This window comes from Oncorhynchus tshawytscha, linkage group LG20 (assembly GCF_018296145.1).
Source record: "Oncorhynchus tshawytscha isolate Ot180627B linkage group LG20, Otsh_v2.0, whole genome shotgun sequence".
NCBI classification, from domain to species: domain Eukaryota; kingdom Metazoa; phylum Chordata; class Actinopteri; order Salmoniformes; family Salmonidae; genus Oncorhynchus; species Oncorhynchus tshawytscha.
In genome coordinates, this window is record NC_056448.1 from 23,128,518 (window position 1) to 23,144,796 (window position 16,279).

The 16,279-nt window shown below is 44.8% G+C and overlaps 1 protein-coding gene across 1 annotated transcript in view; it reads right to left on the bottom strand.

The window, feature by feature from the left end:
- Window positions 1-1,473: 1,473 nt before the first annotated feature.
- The window catches only part of LOC112219949 (ankyrin-1-like), a 77,691-nt gene continuing 62,885 nt past the window's right edge, over window positions 1,474-16,279 (bottom strand). Inside the window, exons 28-44 of the mRNA XM_042302819.1 lie at window positions 15,063-15,287; window positions 13,000-13,154; window positions 12,576-12,787; window positions 11,449-11,653; window positions 11,091-11,187; window positions 10,589-10,817; window positions 10,301-10,429; window positions 8,982-9,101; window positions 8,132-8,216; window positions 7,123-7,191; window positions 6,886-7,017; window positions 6,594-6,749; window positions 3,040-3,688; window positions 2,621-2,804; window positions 2,217-2,303; window positions 1,981-2,037; window positions 1,474-1,536 (exon numbers count right to left, since the gene is read on the bottom strand). Of these exons, the coding sequence (XP_042158753.1) occupies window positions 1,474-1,536; window positions 1,981-2,037; window positions 2,217-2,303; window positions 2,621-2,804; window positions 3,040-3,688; window positions 6,594-6,749; window positions 6,886-7,017; window positions 7,123-7,191; window positions 8,132-8,216; window positions 8,982-9,101; window positions 10,301-10,429; window positions 10,589-10,817; window positions 11,091-11,187; window positions 11,449-11,653; window positions 12,576-12,787; window positions 13,000-13,154; window positions 15,063-15,287 (2,854 nt within the window). The remainder of the gene's footprint in view (window positions 1,537-1,980; window positions 2,038-2,216; window positions 2,304-2,620; window positions 2,805-3,039; window positions 3,689-6,593; window positions 6,750-6,885; window positions 7,018-7,122; window positions 7,192-8,131; window positions 8,217-8,981; window positions 9,102-10,300; window positions 10,430-10,588; window positions 10,818-11,090; window positions 11,188-11,448; window positions 11,654-12,575; window positions 12,788-12,999; window positions 13,155-15,062; window positions 15,288-16,279) is intronic.

Here is a 16,279-nt window from a genome sequence, read left to right on the forward strand (position 1 = left end):
TAGATCAATTACTGTATGTGCATGTGTGTATTAGTGACGTGTGAGTATGTAAAATGGTTATGTGTGTGTTTGTATGTATGCATGTATGAGGTGTGTGTGTGTGTGTGTGTAAGTTCACAGTACAAGGTACATGGGCTAAGGGGTCAGTGTTAAGTTGGGCGGTCACAGTGCTATCTGTCAGTATGTCCTTACTTGATTAGCTATGCCAGTCTCTAGAATCTCATCTAAACTTCCACATATACCTCCATCTCGTTCCCATAAATATGATTATCCACACTGTTCATTCTGCCCCTATCTTCTTCACCCCCTAAAACCGAAAGCGCAATCTAATGTGAACCATAAAAGAACGAAGCCATGAGGTGCTACAGCCAAAGCAAACAGAGAGGATGAGAGAAAAAGAGAGAGAGAGAGAGAGAGCAAAGGTTGAAGCTGATAGGCTAGAGACATAAGTTGGAGCTACAGGAGTTGATGGAGAGGAGTGTTGTCTCAACGTATCGGAGGCGAGGGTGGTATGAGGGGAAGGGCACATCATGCTACTGTAAATCAGGGATGTGTTGGGTAAGAATCTTAGAGTCCACTGGCTGCCACACAATGCTATCAATCAACTAACCATATCTGAAGAAAAAAAACTTTGTCTGCGTTAAACAGGGGGAGAAAGTGATTCCCTATCAAAGTTAGACAAAATGGAACTGGGGTTGACAACACTAAAGAAACACAAGAAGCGCATTCACAAAGGAAAGACGGCACAAGCAGACGCTCACGAGCAGGGGAGAACAGTGGTTTTCTCAATCCCACACTGAGCACGCCGTGACATCACAGGAGCACCGACCAACCAGGACAATTCTCAGTGCCAAGTCTGAAGCGAGAGAATACGAGCAGTAAAGGTACACATACAGACAAACATCCACAAAGCATAGAGAATATATCACATAGAATAACAGGGAAATAGGGTTCAGGTGAATGAAGCATTGGTAGGCTCAGCATTGGCTTCGCTGTATCGTACCAATCAGTTGTGGGGAAAAATACTTCACTTTTTTGGTGTTACCAGACTCAACTTGCTTACACAAACCACTCCCTTTTGGGGGAAAAGGTATCCTTAAACTCACCCCTGACCCAGTCCTGGGTCGGCCGTGTACCTTGTACCCCTTCAGTTTGTAGATAATGACAGTTCAAAGGTCATGCACCATCAGTCAATCATGCGGTTACAGTTGACAGGAAGCACTTTTTTGTTGCATTGTTGGGGGGTTGGATTTTGTCATGTTTTTCATAGAAAAAAAATCATGCTCTACTCTAGTTTAGTATCTTTTTCTTTAAAAAAATGTTACAAAACTACAAGTAGATCTCTGTCTCTTTTCCTCTTGCTGTGGAACTCCAGGGTCGTTCTGCAGATGATTTTGTGTTTGTATTTGTTGTTTGCAGATCTTAGTCTTTCTATCAGTCTTCATTCCCTCTTCTCTCCTCTCAATCTTTTCCTCATTTCCCTCTGTTACCTGACTTTGTGTTTGTGGAGGGTAGTTTGGCAGTGGATGTCGGGTCCTAGGGGACAGGAAAAAAAACAGAATTCAGTAAAAAGGGAATTGTTTTTAACTACTACAATCTCGTCACATTTAAAGAGATGGACAGAGGTATCCAGACAAGATGATGAAGTAACAAGTAACTGATGAAATAAAAAATGAACAACACCGAAAGATAACAAGTGATGTATTCTCATTCAGAAGTGGTGGAATATTATGTACACATATATGCTCTTATGAAAGCTGTCGGACAAAGATTCTTTAATCTTTCACTTTGTAACATTATTTCAAAAGAGTAGTGTGCAGGGGTTGTCATTTACATTAGCCAGTTTAACTTCAACCCTCTCTGGTCGACCAGGGTCTGATAGACACTTCTAAAAGCATCTATCCAAGCACTGGAATATATACATGAGAGCTTATGTGTTCCGTACCTTGAGGACCGGGTATGTGTGTTTCAGTGTTTTACTCTCCGCAGACTGGTGCGCTTCACTGACTGAGCACCCTTCCTCACATCCACCCCCACCTACAGTACAGCAGCGAGGGGTGAGCAGGGTAGGAGAAAATACACAGAGGAGTTAACACTGATCTATGTGATGTGTATTTGCAAACATGTGTGTTTCTGTAGGTATGTTTGTATGTGTCTATTTGTGAGTGTGTGAATCTACTTGTTGAAAATAGTTGTGCAGAAGAAGACAAACCAACATTTCTAGCGACGACTTTTCCATGTTCGTCCACAAACTGCTCCTCAGCCAGAAACTCAACAGCACAGTCCTCTTTATCAACATTAATCTGTGTCAAAACATCAGGATATAACACATTAAATTACCAAATGACATTAGGACACAGGTTTACAAACCACGCAACACAACTTTATCCTATTAACCCTATTTCAGGTCATGATATAGTATAACATCATAAAAATATTGATGATTGTCCTATCTATCGCAGGCATGGACAGGAAGTCCCTCCTCCAGGCACAGGAAGCAGCAGGTGGTCAGTCGGCATGACAACCTGACCTGGCCCCGCCTCCACTCATGCTCCCAGGCCCCGCCTCCTGATGAAAGTAGCCCAGCCCCTTGTCAAAGGGCTGCGTGCCAAACAGTTGCCTGCACAGCATGCCCCATGTCACACACCGGCGTTAAGATAGTCTCCTGGGCTTCGCGTGACCCTGGTAACAATATCAGCGTCTCCACACTCTGCCGGGGCAGCCTGGGTGTCTGCAACCCCGCCCAGCCATGCAGGGAGTCCTTGTCGGGTAGGTATGGCTGGAATGCACTTCCTCCCAACACCCTGAGAGAGAGGGGGAGACAGGTACAGAGAGACAGAGTGGACAGAGGAGCAGAGTCAGAGTGACAGAGACAGAGGTGCGAGTAGGAAAGAGAACAAGACAGAAAAACAGACAAAATACACGAAAAAATAATGCCATAATGTATTCATGGAATTGAGTATTGAGTATGGATTCAGTACACACATAGAGAGCAGGACTGTCTGACTAGACCAGTCTGAACCCCTGACTGAGTCTCACCTGTTGTCTCCGTTGTGCTCCATGGTTCGGCTCAGTCCTGACATCTCACACAGCTGGGCATAGACCTGCTGTCCTGAAACAACAGAAAGCCCTTCCTCTGAACTCTGCCCTACTCCTCCTCCTCCTCCTCCTCCTCCTCCTCCTCCAGTCACACTGCTGCCCGCCACTGATGCTGCTACCTCCACCTTCCTGCCCTCCGACCTCTGACCTCCCAGCTGGCCATTCAGGTTGACCTTTGGCACCGCACCACTGGCCCTCACCCTGTCCCTGTCTGCTGTCTCCTGCCGCACCTCTTCTACCTCCCCTTCCTCTTCCTCCTCCAGCCCCATGATGGAGCCACTGGCCCAACTTGCCCCACTGCTGGGGCGCCCCAGGCTGAAGGGAAGGGTCAGGGTGGCCCCCTCTGAGTCATCAGCCCGGCTGCTGCCATCCAGGGATGAGTCCTCCACTGTGACCAGGGAGGGGCTGACCCCCGAGGGCCACACCTGCACGTCAGACATTTCCATCAGGATGTCTTCTTCGGTGGTGGCGATTGGGGCACACTCCAGGCTGGAGACCTCCTGCCAGTAGGGCTCAGCACCCAGTGGAGAGGGCAGGCTGTACTGCAAGGAGGCCGGGGAGAGCAGCTCCTCCTGCACCAGCCCGTAACCTGGGAGGGAGGCGAGATAAAGAGAGAGGGAGACTAACACAACGCAGGCACAGGGATGGGGGAGTTAGGGGAGGGGAGAGGCGGATTAGACAGGGATGGGGGAGTAGTGGGTCTGTTTCTCTGCCCTATAGGAAACAGTGGGGCTCAGTCCTGTGTCACAATATGCTGGGTAAGAGAAAGTGACTAGATTTGTTTTCACTACTTCCAGTTCTAAGGAGGCACACACACTCACTGGCACCTTCTTGGAATCAGTAGTAGTGAAAAAATTGTCTCACGTTCCATGAAAAACAGTGATTTTGCAGACCACTGATCTAGTGATATGTCAGTGGTTCTAATGGAGGCTGCATGGAAGGTAGCAGTTTTACAGTATTGTGACATGTGACAGGATTGTCACCCTGAGAGCAGCAGGTGTTATAGGGAATACAGGTTTAGACATGGAGTCTTATTTATTGTCTGTCCATTGTCTGTGGGAAAGGGGTGAAGTGGTAGGTTTTCTTAATAAGTAAGAATGTGGAATGGCAAGATATTAAGAGAGAGCATGTGAGTAAGGTGTTTGGGGTATGTTGGGTTGGCACGATAATCAATACTACCAAATTATCACGATACGCATGTTCAATGATACCTGTGATATTGAATTGAATTGTGTCCATGTTTATCGCAATATCATTTTCATTGTTCTCAATTAGTTATTAGCAACAACATTTAGATTTAAACACATTCACCTTCCTGATAGGCTCCAATTTCTGTTATTGTGATAAAAACATTTTATTGTGATACTATAATCATTGAGATTCAAATTCCATTATCGTTCCAAACCTAATCACAAGTGAGAGGGTCAGGAAGCTGCTGGGAAAATGACAAGTTACTTGCACTTACACTCACCTTCATACACACATATGCACAAGTGCACACACACACAGGCACACATACAAATACATCTGTCTGTCTGTCTGTCTGTCTGTCTGTCTGTCTGTCTGTCTGTCTGTCTGTCTGTCTGTCTGTCTGTCTGTCTGTCTGTCTGTCTGTCTGTCTGTCTGTCTGTCTGCCTGCCTGCCTGCCTGCCTGCCTGCCTGCCTGCCTGCCTGCCTGTCTGCCTGTCATCATGGTTGTCTTTCTCTGTTCTGTCCATCTTAAAAGGCTTTCAGTGTGACTTCTTTGTATATTTACATTTTGACAGTCTGTGTTCTAGGTGGTAATGAGTATGATGTAATGTGGTACTAAGGTGGAGAAGGAACTGAAGTGTTCATGGACAGTGGACTAAGGTGTTCTGAACTAAACGGATGTTGAATGATGATGGTTTATCTGGATTAGTCCTTACTGTACCTCCCAATTTAAAGACAAAAGTGTAAAAATAACATTACAACACATAGTGAAGCACAACAACTCCACATCGATTGTCAATCTACAAACACACAAATACAATGCACATCACTGTCCACCTATGAACAACACACAGAGACACATGAAAACACACACACAGTTCACAGGTCACACATTAGCTGGCACATAACATTCTAACAATGTATCTGTAACATTACGACAACATTGTCTTAATGACAAAGCTGTTATGTCACAGCTAAATTATGTTTGAGAACATTAAGTGCTGTTCGGTCAAATTTGGGTTACAGCCTAGCATTAAACCAACACCATAGAATTCACAGAAACCCCACTGAGATTTAGGCAGTTAATACAGCATTTGAAACAAGTTTGAAAAAAAGCAGAGAAAGAAGAAAAAGTAAAATACACATAAACACATAAAGGAAATAGTCATGCAGAAAGCATGCCATGCCAATACACAGGTCTTATTGCAAAACAGCAAACCTTTATTTTGATACCCCTCCACCCCACAACACATCAACACTGACCCTCCCAGACCTATAGAAACACACCCTTCCCTGATGCGAGCCACAGAGAGAGGTACAGGGAGTCAGGCAGCATGCATGCACATGCAGAGACACAGAGCTACATCGAGAGAGGAGGACAGCGTCCCCGCTTGACTGAACACGTGAGCACGGGAAAATAAGATGACAGGAGAGAGGAGAGGCCCAGAGGTCAATATGAGGTCAGAGGTCGGAGAGGAAGAGCTTTGAGGAGGAGGAAGAGGAGGGCGGCAGATATGACATGTCACAGACACAGAGAGAACGAGGGACAGACTTAGGAGAGACAGAGGGGAGTAACAAAGGAACAAGGCATGGAGGCCCAGAGCACACAAACTGTGTGCAAACTGTGTACTAGTGCCACTTAGTGTTCACCCCCCCACACACACAAGCATATCCAACTCATCCATATACTAGACTAAAACATAAACACACAGAGGTCAAATGTATATTTTAGTCTTTCCTAATTAACTCAATGTGTAGAACTGTCATTTCAAATGACATACAGTATGTCCAAGTTGTGTTTATTTGAGGTTTTATCCTCCTATGATGTCATGTGAGAACCATCACGTTCAGGCCTAAAGCATGAGGTGTCAGAACAGTGAAACTGGAATGACGGCTGTCACCAAAATGCAATAAGGAAATTCTCACATTACATGCTCACATATCACTGGGTTATGGTGGAAATCGCACCCTTCCTCAGACGTGACTCAAAATCCTTTGAGAATCACCAGAAGAAATCAACCATGCAGCCCACTTACCCCTTCTGAAAAATGGGTGCCCAATAACTCTTGGCTTGTAGACTACAGGTGGACGACCTGTGTCCGTGATCTCTTGTGGAGCAACAGAGATAAGGTTCAATCTGTGTTACCCTTACACTTTGGAGTATTGGTCTTCTCATTGATCTTGTTTTCACCATTGACATTACTAGGGGCAAGTATGGTCTATTCATACTACTGATCACATTGGTGGAATGTGTGTGTGTGTGTGTGTGTGTGTGTGCACATTTCTGTGCATGTGTCTCTTACCATTGATAACACTGGGGGAGAGCAGGGTGGAGTCGCTGTCGGCCAGTCTGCAGGCCCCATCCTCTGAGGCCCCGGCCTCTGCCTGTGGCTGGCTCTCCACTGAACTCACAATGTCTGAACGGTCAATGTTTTTGAGAGCCCCATACACACTCTCCACTGACAGAGGGAAAGAGTAAATAAAGGAGAGGGAGAAGGCAGAAAATAGGGAAAGGAATGAAGAGAGTTGTGCTGGGGGACTGTAGTAAGACACAGACTGAGAGACAGACAGCCAGACAAACAGATAGAGACTCACTCTTGGCCCTCTTGCCCTCCCGGCCGGCCCACAGGTTGAGCAGGGCTGAACTCTGGTCCAGGAGGGAGTTAGGATTCTCCACCCTGATTCTGTTAATGTCATCCACACCAAAATGCAGCTCCCGCGCCAACTCTGCGAGGAAGAATAAATAATTAGGTCAATCAAATACGTATGTAAGTTTATCTTACCACATATAGTAGACTGTATACAGTATCACCCGTGTAGAGGAGCACTGACCTGCCCAGCTCAAGCCCAGCTGTTCAGATATGAGGGAGATCTTGAGCTCTGTCCTCTCCATGGCATTCACTGTAAAAAAAAAAAGACAACTTCAGAAACAGAACAGTCTCAGAGCTAAATATACTTTACAACTGTGTCTGACTCAGAACATCTACTGCAAATGAAATACTCAATCCCAACTTTACAACTGAACACTGTAAACTGTATAAACAGTATAGTACAACAACTGTAACATTTTGACACAATTTTCCATGTTACTCATTAATTAAAGGAGACCAAACTAACCACCAAAATACCCAACAAATCAAACCCATTAAAATCAGTTGCTTTTAAAAAACATAATAGCAAACTTACCTTGACACATTACCCACAGAGTATAGTGTTTTTGCCCATACGATCCATGTGTGTTAGCAGACTATAGGCAGGATAGGTTAGCGGTAGGTAGAGTATTGGAGGCATTCATTCAGACACCAGTCCATTCTGTTAGCGTAACATTACCATGAGGAACTGAGGTGCAAGTTAGCAGCGCTGTGCTTCACCATGTAACCAATGAGCACTCCTTCCTTTCTCTGCTCATCTACCATGGGCCAATCAGAGGGCTCCTCTGTCTGGCTCCACTGTGAGGACCCGCCCATTCCCAGCGCTAAGATAAATGCTAAATATCCGCCATGCTAACAGGACTAGCAGTGGAGCGACCAGCCCCAGGGGCATGCAAACCATAACAGGTCATTCAGTACTAATGTTACCAGAACACGGGAAGGGTTCTAGTTTTCAATGGAGCTGTTTGTATGTAGGTATTAGCTAATCTTTGGCACATAATCAATATAGCACCATCATCACACTGCTGTGTATTATGGGGCGTAGTAGTGCAGTGCATCCAAGGCTCATGCGTGAACGAAATAGACAGAGAAGTAGACTGGGAAGCAGGGAAGAAGGGGTGCAACATTCAGGCCCTGTCTCCTCCTGTATAGTGGGGAGAGGGCTTCTGGACAGGCATGGTATGACTTACCGAGACCGGGCTCGTTCAGCATGCTGTAGCGCTCCCTCAGGGCCAGTGGGGTCAGAGTTCGCCTGCGCTCCTCACTCCCCACAACCTGGATCACACACAAGGGACACAGTCACAAAGCACACACACATCAGTGACTAGATATGGCTTCTATCGCTGAAATACAAGCAACTTCTCCCAAAGTTGTTTGAATGTGGTTTATTGTATCTATGCTGCTTTTGTGACCATTACTTTGTACTGTACTATCTTAGTCGAAATGAAACTGATTTTGAGATAACAAAAATGCTTAAAATAGCACTGGGATGATAGCAGGACATTAAATATTTGGTTAATCTTTGCTTTTAAAACCTTTTAAAAGTCTGTATTTCAGGTCTTTATTTCAGGTCTTTTTTAAGCCTTCAAAGCTCAACTGATCATTCATCAGCTGAGGAAGGTGCAGACAGAGCTCCCTAAGAGGTATTGCAACATAATTTGTTAGTGTGAGGTTATTTTCCTGACACCACACTCCGACTTCCCTCCCTGGAGGTTGTGTCGTCCACTATGGTGTTGAATGGAGAGGCGGCACCCTTGTGGGAGCTGTTGAGGATGACTGAGAATCAATCAATCAACAGCAACATTAAAGAACCAATCAATCAACTGCAACAATAAAGCAAAAAAACACCCCATTCAAAATGTCAATTCAATTAATAACTGTAATGATATCTGCTAATGTAGAACGGAAATAATATATTTTTGTATTGGCAAGGTTGAGAGGGGTTGTGAGTGTGTAATGTTGGTAGTGGAGTGTGGTTTAGAAGGGTTAAAAGGGGTTGCATGTGAGTCGTTTAGTGGGTGTATGAGAGACTGTGTGTACCTTGACACAGGGTGGCATGGTGATGTTGAGGTTACACAGCACATGCTGGGAGTCCTCATACTTGGTAGACTTCCGTAGGAAAGAAAGGAACCCAGATGCCTCCTTATTGCTGTCTCTAACCTGATAGATACACAGAGACAGAGAGAGTGAGAGTGAGAGTGAGAGTGAGAGTGAGAGAGAGAGAGAGAGAGAAACAGAGAGAGTGAGAGTGAGAGTGAGAGTGAGAGAGAGAGAGAGACAGACAGACAGACAGAGAGAGAGTGAGACAGAGACAGAGAGCGAGAGAAACAGGAAAACCAGAAGAGGTAGATTCGAGGAGGAGAGACAAGAGAGCGTGACAGAGGTAAGAGGAGCAGATATGAAGGATAAAGAAGAGGATGGGCAAGAGGTTAGGGTGAAGAAGAATTGAAAAAAGAGAGGGGGAAGAAGAACAGAGCCAAGGAGGGAATTAGACAACCTGCAGTGTGGTGGGTATGTCGAGCAGAAACACAACGAGGAAGGGATGGAAGCAGTCCATAGGCAGGCGAGAGAGAGAGATTTACCTGCACATTTACCTGGGCGTCTGTCAGATCAGACAGTAACAGAGACCGTGAGAGAGAGAAAGAGAGACAGTGAGACAGACATACAGACAGGCAGGCCACAAGATTGGCAGGCAGGCAAGAAGGTGAAAGAGCTAAAGGACGGGCACACAGTTCCAGCTAGGTAGAGTAGGTAGGTACACCACAGTGGAGAATACATCACAACACACTCGTCTGAGACTGACTGAGACGGAAGCGCACGTCACACTCAAAGCCACACAGAAAGACATACAGATGACACAGACAGATTTATTGGTAGACAAACACATGGCCGCACACGCAGACACATACCACAGACACACAAATAGAGAGGAACACAGACAGCCACACAGATAGAGGGACAGGGTGTATGTGATAGAAACGTGTTGGTTGGAACTCAACACAGTTAAACAAGGAGAGAAAGATACATTTGAAACAGTTGGAGAGATGGAGTGATAGAGACGGGAGAAGGTACACAATGATTGTAATAAACGTATAAAAAGATAAAGAGATAGATGGACGGGACAGATGTACACACAGACATGTAGATTGGATCAAAAGACCGACTGACTGTCGACCGACCAACTGTTGATTCAACACAAAACCTGTCTGACTAACATGTTAAATGCATAAACAGACAGTTTGACAGACTGACATGTCCTGGAAGGAATAAAACAGACTGACTGACAGAAGGACATTTCAATTAAATTGACTGGATCACAATTCCTATGCGAAAACATAGAGAATGAGAGGGAGACAGACCTTGACAGAGACGGGCAGTCTGTTATCTCTGAAGGCTTGGAAGCTGAAGCTGCGTGGCTGCTGAGTGGCCTTCCTCACAGGCACCAGGTTCCCAGAGCACTCCAGGTGCAGCGGCATGCCCTCCATCACCTTAGGGGGGCGACGGAGAGTCAGGGGAGAAAAATCCTCCATTGCCTTCAATGGATTATTTACACAAATGTCTGAGTTATGTGAATTTAAATGTAGTAGAACCTACTGACACACACTAAAACCCTTTCCCCTGACCCCTGACCCTTGCCCCTTGCTGACCTCTATATCCCGGCTCCGTGCCACCTCGCTGAAGTTCTCATGCAGCTCCAGGGTTTTGTCCATCTTGTCGTCGGTCATGCAGTAGCAGCGTAGGCGGCCCTCGCGCGCCTCGTTCATTTTTGCGAATATCACAAACTTGGCCATGTAGGGCACTGCCATCAGCTCCCGGTACAGCAGGTTGGCGAAGGTCACCGCCTCGGCCGTGCGAGGGCAGTCTGCCAGCCAGAACCTGGGCAGAGGATGAGAGGAGAGATGACGCACAGAGAAGGGTGAGGGATAGTCGTTAGAGAGAGTGTGTGTTGTGTTAAAGAGTAAAGGTAATGGAAAGTCAGGTGTTCCATATCGTCAGTGGATGGAACTATATATGGTTTGGCACAGGATGAGGTTACATCTGCCTGTATGCATTGGGTAAATAGTATAAGGGTGTTCTGCTTCATACATTTTGTATAACCTCTAAAGGAGAGTGCATGGCTGACTGTTGTGAGTGTGAATTAGCACACACCTTGCGGAGACGTTGGTGGTGAAGTTGGCGCAGTTGTTGGCGTACATCAGCTTGGTGGTGCCAGTTATATCCTCCCATTGGGCAGGTGCTGTTCCACCTGGGAGACAAAGGACTGTTTCATCTCTCTCTTTTTATACACCTCCACTTACTCATTCCCTCTCTTTCCCCTCAGAGACCTGCTATTGTCCCCGTACCGCTTTCAGAAAACTGACTGGCTTGGCTCGTGATGCTTTTTGTTGGTCAGCACTAGTTCTCTCGCCTTCACCCCTGTCCTAACACTCACTTATGTTGGCAATGAACGCTATTGGCCATGAATCAGTTGTTAAGGGTATAAAGTAAACTCCACGCCGGACCGTACCAATGACACTGCAGAGTAGGCGCAGGCTGGTGGTGTCCCCCTCCCCAGCGTCACGTGGACTCTCCCTCCAAGAAGGGGGCAGTGGGATACGTAATCCGATTGGCCGGTGGAACTTGCGTCGTCGTGGCTCTACCGTGACCACTGGACTGAAGGTCGCTTGGTTACCAAGCTGTTGAGTCAGCAGCTCGTCTGGGATTGGCTGAGCCTGAAGAGGGAGAGGAAAGAAGGGAGAAGAGAAAGAGTGAGAGAAAAGAGAAAGGGATAAAGGAGAAAGGACAGGTGATGCATTAAAATGGGAGACAAAAATAGGAATAAATATAACAGAATTATTTTTCGAACTTTCTGTCTCACATTACTCGTCCTCCGGAGCACAGTCAACAAACAATTACTAAGAAAACTCACACATATTCAGACAACATAATACATAGTCCTACCTGAACATACTGAACATCTAACCAATGGACAAAAAGTGCACACAATCATACTCACACATAAAACCAAGTAACATGCACATTTGAATATCAGTTCATCATCTTTGTCAGCATAGCAGGATTTAGCTCAGGGAACTGAAGTGTGAAGAAAGGCTGGATAAAGAAAAAAAGAAAAAGACAACATTCATACATGCAAAAATGCTATATGACAAATGCAGTGTACAACAAATGAAGCGATATGGGACACAGATTCAGCTAGAAATAAAACAACAAACTGTGGTCATGGAAAAATAAAACAAATCCAGCTTCAGTATTTGGAGGTAGTCAGCATTCCTGATTCCTAGTTTCTATGTGTGTAGTCCATAGTCAGTTTGATGCATTAGTCAGCTCCATTGTTGCTGTGGTGCCAACCTTGCTTGTTTGGCAGGACAGACAGCACTGATTGAGTAAGCTAAACCGAGCAGCTATCTGCCAAGATGTCCCATTCAATCAAACTTGATTGAATACAGTCCTGGGACAGCTCTTTGTAAGAGCAGTGCAGAAAGCATTATTCACTCCTGCATGAAAACCTGCATTTCCATAAAGTCCTCTTTAAAAAGACAGAACCTAGAGGAGGGATGTTCGGTGTCTGAAACTGCTGAACATCTCTCTGCTGCTCTCTCCCCTCCTCTTTATCTTCCTCATCCACTTCCTTACCTGCAGCCCCAGCCGAACTCTCTTGGTGACCGCTGTCTCAGGGAAGATGGCCTGGACATGAGGGACCAGGTTACTGGTCAGCTGACCTCCCTCTGGGCCAATCAGGTCGCTCTCCTGCTGGACGCGGGACACCACAGCGAAGTAGAGGGGGAAGTCAGTGGAGATGATTCGGCGGATTCTCTTCTTCTCCAACTCCTCGTGACTCTCCAGGTCTGAGGGAGGGGTGGCAGAGAGAGAGGCATATGGATTAGGTTTTTGTATAAGTATGTTTTTGTGTGTATAACATTGTTGTTCAAATTATATACTGTAGACTACTTAAATGTGTGGTACATGTGAATAGTCTGTCCTTAGATAGACAGGATAGTGCATGAAGATGCAGCTGGCTCTGCTGTAGGGGGATGACATTTATCATTGTTACACTGACCTTCATCCATGCCATTCAAAATGGTCTCCAGCACCTCGTCGCCATAGCGATTGCGATGCTCCTTCCAGACAGAGCCGTTCTCACTGCGCAGAACCACCAGCTCCCGGTCCCCTCGACCCAGAGCAGCAAAGTGCGGAATCTCCACTATCACTGGCCTATAGAGACATTACCACTCTACATTAACATCCTATTATTTTATTATTCAGGGCTTGATATTAACTTTTTTTAGCCACTTGTAGGACTGATTTTGTACTTGTCCAAAAGCTCAAGCCACTTGGTCTGTAACACCATGTTTACATCATTGTATGATGCAAGGAACCACTTTACAAAATAAAATGCATTACTACCTTTTTTACCACAGAGAATCAGATGTATCAATGTAGGCTACACTCTGCCTATTGGCTTCTTTGCATATTCAAGCCTGTCTCAAAATACAACACTGCCCCTTTAAGGCTCTCCTGGAGGATGGTTGGCCACCCTTGATAGCCTATAAAATTACAATTACAATCAAATGTGACCCATTTCAGGAAGCTAGTCATATGTCGCACGTCACTACTTCACAGGAGAGGCATTTGAACATTTTATTTAGTCAGAAATCCCTTCTGGAACATGTGAATGTTCATGTGCCTTAATCACAAACGTGTATGCCATCTGTAAATACAAATAAAATTGTTAAATTATGAGCCGAGTTGTTTTAGCCACAGATTGGCTGAGAAAATGGATGGGCTGGGCATGCCGAGAGAAGAGATTGGATTGGTCTGCCATGTAGCATGCTTCTGTCTATAACATGAGCTGCTTAGTATGTGTAAATAATCCTTGCTACCACGGCTTTTCTGAAAGAGAAATGTTAGCCATGGATAACTGCAAAAGTGTTGCCACTGCTCTCAACAACATTGCTGCCCTGAATTTAGCAGGTGCTACTGACGTCAGTGGGAAAAAGTTGTGATGGACTACTTTCTGCAAACGATCACATTGAACCAGAGTGACTTGACACAACTCAGGCCAAACAAGTTGTACAAACAAAACAGAGTTAAAGGGGTTCCAGCCCGCCGTGAAGCGTTCATCCATGTACACGCGTAAGAGTCTAGCTACATTCTCAGATATTATACGTTTCTAATTTTGTCAGAAAGTAGTTTTCCTTGCAGCTTAAAGTGTACTGTTCGCTAGCTAGAGAACATTATCTTGCTGGCTCGCTAGCTAACGTTACATGTATGATCTGTATAGTAATATTATTTGTATCTCAGAAATCCATTTGCATTGCTAATTATAGCCTAATAATTTTGCACGCCCAATTTTTCAGTTTTTGATTTGTTAAAAAAGTTTGAAATATCCAATAAATGTCGTTCCACTTCATGATTGTGTCCCACTTGTTGTTGATTCTTCACAAAAAAATACAGTTTTATATCTTTATGTTTGAAGCCTGAAATGTGGCAAAAGGTCGCAAAGTTCAAGGGGGCCGAATACTTTCGCAAGGCACTGTATATGAAACATTTATTTCAAAATTGTTCCAATGTTTGCCTCTCTGATCCAATTATGAACGGAGTAATTGTTTGACATTGTGATTTTTGTGTGATTAATGTATTTGAATCTATCGTGATTAATGTATCTGAATCTATTGTGATTAATGTATTTGAATCTATTGTGATTAATGTATTTGAATCTATTGTGATTAATGTATTTGAATCTATTGTGATTAATGTATTTGAATCTATTGTGATTAATGTATCTGAATCTATTGTGATTAATGTATTTGAATCTATTGTGATTAATGCATTTGAATCTATTGTGATTAATGTATTTGAATCTATTGTGATTAATGTATTTGAATCTATTGTGATTAATGTATTTGAATCTATTGTGATTAATGTATTTGAATCTATCGTGATTAATGTATCTGAATCTATTGTGATTAATGCTCCTAAAAAGTTGTTTTCCCCCTTTAAAACAACCGTCACTATCACTCTCCACTGGACATTGAAATGCAAGATCCCCACTGTCCCATCAAATACAGGGTGATTGACTGACATGTAAACATATACGCACACATTTGCACACACACTTACTCTAAGAACTGCATACTGGAGGGCCCCAGGGAGATGATACGGCTGGCCAGGCCCTCTCCCTCCACTAGCGGGGGAGGGGTGGTGAGTTTCTGGGGTTTGACCAGACGACAGGTGATGCGGGTGGGGGCTGCACAGGTCCGAGGGGGGATGATGACACGCAGCCCGTGGTGTCTGCTGCCACGCATGGAGCCCCCCCGGGCATCCACCATGAAACTGACCAGGAACCTGAACAGCAACCAATGAGAACCACCATTATTGAGAGAATAACTATCCAACCGTGCTTCAAATCAAATAAATCAAATCAAATCAAATTTTATTTGTCACATACACATGGTTAGCAGATGTTAATGCGAGTGTAGCGAAATGCTTGTGCTTCTAGTTCCGACAATGCAGTAATAACGAGCAAGTAATCTAACTAACAATTCCAAAAAAAACTACTGTCTTATACACAGTGTAAGGGGATAAAGAATATGTACATAAGGATATATGAATGAGTGATGGTACAGAGCAGCATAGGCAAGATACAGTAGATGATATCGAGTACAGTATATACATATGAGATAAGTATGTAAACCAAGTGGCATAGTTAAAGTGGCTAGTGATACATGTATTACATAAGGATGCAGTCGATGATAGAGTACAGTATCAACGTATGCATATGAGATGAACAATGTAGGGTAAGTAACATTATATAAGGTAGCATTGTTTAAAGTGGCTAGTGATATATTTACATCATTTCCCATCAATTCCCATGATTAAAGTGGCTGGAGTAGAGTCAGTGTCATTGACAGTGTGTTGGCAGTAGCCACTCAATGTTAGTGGTGGCTGTTTAACAGTCTGATGGCCTTGAGATAGAAGCTGTTTTTCAGTCTCTCGGTCCCAGCTTTGATGCACCTGTACTGACCTCGCCTTCTGGATGACAGCGGGGTGAACAGGCAGTGGCTCGGGTGGTTGATGTCCTTGATGATCTTTATGGCCTTCCTGTAGCATCGGGTGGTGTAGGTGTCCTGGAGGGCAGGTAGTTTGCCCCCGGTGATGCGTTGTGCAGACCTCACTACCCTCTGGAGAGCCTTACGGTTGAGGGCGGTGCAGTTGCCATACCAGGCGGTGATACAGCCCGCCAGGATGCTCTCGATTGTGCATCTGTAGAAGTTTGTGAGTGCTTTTGGTGACAAGCCGAATTTCTTCAGCCTCCTGAGGTTGAAGAGGCGCTGCTG